A 5,473-nucleotide genomic window follows, 5' to 3' on the forward strand; every position below is an offset into this window, starting at 1 on the left:
GTAAATACATTAAAGCTTAATGAATTCGTCTTGAAAAGTACTATCGTATGGTATAAAAAAGAATATATAGTTCCATTTGAAAAACGAAACTTGACCATCATATCTCGTTAAATAACAAACTTAACAAAAATTCCTTCTCGCTGAAACATGAGCCTCACTATACCATGAAATTTGCATATTTGAAATTTTGCATTCGACCGATAGTTTTGGAATTAGAGCGCTGTATCACTATGGCTGAGACACCCTGTATATGTATATGATCCAGTGAACACATCTAGTTGCCATTGGCCAACCGCAGACTGCAGACTTTCTATCGGCCGATAGTTTGATCGGATTCTTAATCAGCATGAATATATATGCAAGTGCGCACACTACAACGATTCGGTATCGGCCGATAAATAAGTTTGATGGGCTACATGATTGCATTCAAACCAATAAACCTATTGGCAAACTATCGGTCGACTGTTAATCAGTATGGCGGCTTGTAGCCGCGCGCACACTTACCGATTGTTTTCTTGCCGACTCGGCGGTTAGTTATCGGCCGACAGAAAGTCTGCAGTCTGCGGGAAAGCTAAGAGTCATAGGAACATATGTTAAAAAGAATGAACATCATATGTGCTGGAAATCATTGATCCTTCTTATCTGATCATGGCCTTTGATTTATAGCTAACTCTATTTAACTAGAATTAATTTTAATTTCTAATTTCTGAAACGAATAGAATTCAAATAGAAAACTGCAGAGTCGAAAGGGTTAAGGTAATAGCATGGCCAACGAACAACCTGTTTAAAATAGTTACTAGTTACAATCTTTCATACTAGGACGAATATCGTCGGTATTTATAAATAGTGATTTTACCAATAAAATATACATTTTACTTATTTTACCAACTTACCAGCTGGTAAATTATCGGACGATTAGCCATAAGATTTTTTAATACTATTCAGTGGTTTCATAATGAACTACTGTAGTCAGAAGCATGACGCGAGTTATATAAATTTTAAATAGTAAAGAAGTAAATTGTGAAGAAGTAAATGTTTTGAATTATAGAGCATGGAGCTCGAATATTTTCCCAGGCGCATCGGATCCCATAAATTTTAAATAGTATTTTGTAATACAATACTTCTAATTGAATTATTTTAAAAATTAATTTGATTTAAATAAAATATTTTAACAATTTTATCGTCTGTAATGAATTATTTGGTTAATTGCCTTGTACAAATATGTTTTACCGGTTAATCAACCAAATACTTTACCGATAAATAACCGATCAATTGTACGCTCGAATTTATAAAAGGTCTATCGTATAATTTTATTTTCAAAAACTAGATGTAATAGGAATTATGGGAGGTTAAGTGAGTTTCTCCTACTAAAAATATTACTTATTATTTCTAAATTCTATCTCGATTATAAGAACATACAAATTTCATAATTATATTTTTTTACGTAAATTTAGACCCCTTAGTAAGTGTGATGGACCACCATACCAACATATATTGCTCTCTGATATAACTTGCGTCTGGTCTACAATTATTATTGACAAATAAACTCGTGCATTTTTGTATATTTACCTAATGTGGAATCGGAAACCGTGCTCAGCGGTATTGGGAAGTCCGTAATTGCGTCGACAACGATAGAATCGTCATCGTCAGCGTTCTCGATCGGTATCGATGGATTACTCGTTGAGTCGTCCATGCCGGGCCCGGTGACCAGGTTCACTGGAATCAGGATAGGTGGAGCGTGCGTCGTCGCGGGAATCGTGTCATTTTTCAACCAAGAAATTTCAACGCCTGCAAAGGTATCAGGTCTGCCAAAATTCATAGGCAAAATGCTCTCTTGTGTGTACGGTGGAACGAGAAAGCCGTGTTTTATAAATTTTTATTTGGCCAAACAATCAATGTTGACCGTTGCTGCCAGTAGTTATTGAAATTAAGCGTAGATAAAAAGAAAGAACTGCGACCCCCCGTTGAAACGGCGAAACTGAAAGTGAATTTGTAGCATGATAATGCTAGGGCATATCATTTGTTTCAGAGGATAAACATTTTGAAAATTCGGAGGAGTGAAAGATTGCGTCGACTCATAGTTCAAATCAAAGCCACCACAAAATTGGCGGTAATTACTTCAATTTAAACAAAAAATTGTAGTAGCATTATTTTGGTAGAAAATATCCACAGAATTTAGTTAAGGACCTAATAGATCGAATCGTAGCTAATTTTCGTTCTCTCGCAATTTTCTTTTATTTCACACTATGATCTTCACAAGTACAGAAACAATATTATTAATGATTTTTAAACTATGGGCTATAACCGAGTAACGGCTGAATTTAAAGGTTTTCACTCTATATAATCAACATATTTGCTACGATGTGGTACTGTTAAGGTGGTAAATCGACCATTAAAAGACGAAGAGTAAAGAGAAATATGACTTGGTCGATAACGTGAACTACTCTGTTGGTAAAAGTCGGTAATATAGAAACCTAGGAGATTGTAGGATCTATATACATTATCGATCCTGTGTTGTATATTACCGATAACTGCGTTATAGATGTTTTGCTTCTGTTGAATAATACTCAACGAGTTTTTGGTTCCTATACTCATACATTCTCACTTCTAGCTACATGTGCAGTAATTCTGTTTAATGTAGCGAATGTTTTTAATTATGTGCAAATAGTATGTGTTGAATAAGCCAACTGTATACCCTACATCAGTATTTCTCAAATTTCATCTTCCTTTTTCCACCTTACTAAAGGAATATTTTTGATGGACACAAGAACAGTGAAGAAACTGCATATAAACATATGCTCTATTTGATGTTATTGCCAAATTGTAGCCATGTTTGTACTAGACTAGAAGTGAGAATGCATGAGTATTGGAACCAAAAATTCGTTGAGTATTATTCAACAGAAACAAAACATCTATAACGCAGTTATCTGTAATATACAACACAAGATCGATAATGTAGATAGATCCTACAATATCTTAAGTTTCTATATTACCGACTTTTACCAACAGAGTAGTTCACGTTATCGACCAAGTCATATTTCTCTTTACCCTTCGACTTTTTTTAGAGGTTCAGACCATGGAGATATGGAAAAGTAAGGGAGCAATACCTCTAACCGTACTACAGCTAAAAAAAGAAAAAAAACCGCGGTATCCTACCCGTCTGTGTCTATCAGCGTATTTTTATATCATTTTTGTATAAATGATAAAGGGTTATCGTTTATACTTTTAATAATTACATATGTAGTTTACATTCGCATTAATAAAAGCACAAAGATAGATGGAGAACCGAGTTTTTCTTCTCTTTTTATCGGTGGGACATTTCCACTTACAGGCTGGCCTATGTTTCTCCTACTCTATCTACAGAGTGTCCCAAAACTCGCGTAGGAACCGGAAATGGGGGTAGCTGAGACGATTCTGAACAACAATTTCTTTTGCAAAAATGTCGGTGGGGGCTTCATTTTTGAATTATTAACGAAAAACACCGACCAATCGCAGCGCTCGATTAGCGCGCGCTCAGCTGGTTACGCAGCGACCTGGCGCAACCAGCCAGTCCTGGCTCGAGCTTATGCTCTCGCGGCTAATCGCGTGCTAATCCGGCCCTGTGATTGGTCGGTGTTTCTCGTTAATAACTCAAAAACAAAGCCTCATCCGATATTTTTGCAAAGGAAATTATTGTTCAGAATCGTCTCAGCTACCTCCCATTTCCGGCTCCTACGTGAGTTTTGGAACACCCTGTATATTTTTATGATTCAGACACCTATTAACCGTTACACGCCATGCACCATGCTTTATATTCTCGATCAACCACTGAAGCGGAGTTTACATTTTAAAACACATTCTGAATACTTTTTAGAAGCTGCTGTTTAATATCTATCCTAAATTTTTACCTGTATCCTCTTGTTGATCCTCGGGTGTTGACACATGATCGTCGTCGTCATCGATTTCGTCAATTTCGTCCATTACCGATGCCGTTTCCGTCGAACTCGAGACATCCATATTCGGATCGAAGAGGGGCGGAGGTCTAACGAGATCATCCAAACGGCAGATGTCGTTCTCGCGGCGCATCGGCGCGGTGCACTGACACCGGCCAAACAAATCAGGAATCAAAAAGTCGCAATGAGAATTCTTCTGCCAGAGTCTGCAATGGGCGTGCTCGTAACAGACTTCGCCTAATTTTGCCGCTGAAATATTGCAATCATACCGTTTAGTTGATTCGTAATCATAAGGCAAATAATCGAGATGAACGTCATTGGCTAATGAAAATTATAATTTTTATATTTTTTTATATAATTATAACTATATTATTAATATATTCCGATGAAAATGAGTCCAAACGTGACCTTCTTCGGATTACTTTTAATTATTCGGTTTCTCAAAAGTTAGAAAAATAATATTATAACGGAAGTACTCCGAATGAGGTTATTTCGACTCATTTTCATCCAAAGAACTTCGCGGATACATCGTTCACCTTGTTATGATAGCAGTAAAAATGGATTTGGTACGATGTAATGAAATTTGAAAGGTGTATGAAAAATAATAAAATATGTGGAAAGTATTTTAAACACATACATCATAACTAGTACTAGAAAAGAAGGACCGAAACAAAGTAATTTGTTTGATTTCCATTAAGGGGCATGGAACATCCAAAAATGGAAAAAAATCACTTTTTTTTCTCTTTTTATTAAAATTTAGCGGTTCTGAACTGTTCTACGCAAACATAATTGAATTTGAAGTACTGGAAGTGGTAAAAAATTTTTTTTGAGAAAAATTATTAACTGTTAAAAGTCTCGTTATTGTTCTGTATGTTTGCATCCACACAACACTCTAATAAATCTTCTGTAGATAACCTTTTGTATATGAGTTTGATTACATTTCGAACTTTCCCTGAAATCAGTAGATTATGAGTGTAATTCTCTGTGTTTCCTTTGTTTATATCGTGACGATAGGAACACCAGTTTGTCGCTGCAGTAGGACCATTAATATGTCGTGGTTTCTTATCAGTAGCGACCTTCTGACTAAATGTAGCCCAAATAGCCTTTCTCATTTCTTATTTTGAATCCATATTTCGGGTTGTTGTTGATCCATGATACATTGTCAAACTCAACTTTGTGTTTACTCGACTCGAATGTTTCAACTAAACTGAATATTTCCTCCTCTGTATATTCCTACATTTCGTTAAAATTACAACCTTGTAAAAGTCTGTCTGTAAATCTCCTAACAATAAATAATTGTCTACGGTCCAAAGACTTTGACTTGATTCTCTAAAGTGCCGATCAAAAGGCATATAACTTTGTTAATTATTCGTGTATATAAACATTATTTTTAAGGTACAATAATATATAATATATAATATCTGATATATGATATATGATACATAATATATGATATATGATATATAATATATGATATATGATATATGATACATAATATATGATATATGATATATGATATATGATATATGATATATGATATA

The 5,473-nt window shown here is 35.0% G+C and overlaps 1 protein-coding gene across 2 annotated transcripts in view; it reads right to left on the reverse strand.

The window, feature by feature from the left end:
• The window catches only part of LOC128878462 (SCO-spondin), a 31,446-nt gene that overhangs the window by 7,170 nt on the left and 18,803 nt on the right, over positions 1-5,473 (reverse strand). Inside the window, exons 4-5 of one of the 2 annotated variants that reach the window (XM_054126684.1) lie at positions 3,888-4,181; positions 1,570-1,716 (exon numbers count right to left, since the gene is read on the reverse strand). In XM_054126684.1, the coding sequence (XP_053982659.1) occupies positions 1,570-1,716; positions 3,888-4,181 (441 nt within the window). Of the gene's footprint in view, positions 1-1,569; positions 1,789-3,887; positions 4,182-5,473 lie in introns of both variants that reach the window. The other variant, XM_054126683.1, reaches the window with a different exon arrangement.

The sequence above is a fragment of the Hylaeus volcanicus genome, chromosome 6, assembly GCF_026283585.1.
Source record: "Hylaeus volcanicus isolate JK05 chromosome 6, UHH_iyHylVolc1.0_haploid, whole genome shotgun sequence".
NCBI classification, from domain to species: Eukaryota; Metazoa; Arthropoda; class Insecta; order Hymenoptera; family Colletidae; genus Hylaeus; species Hylaeus volcanicus.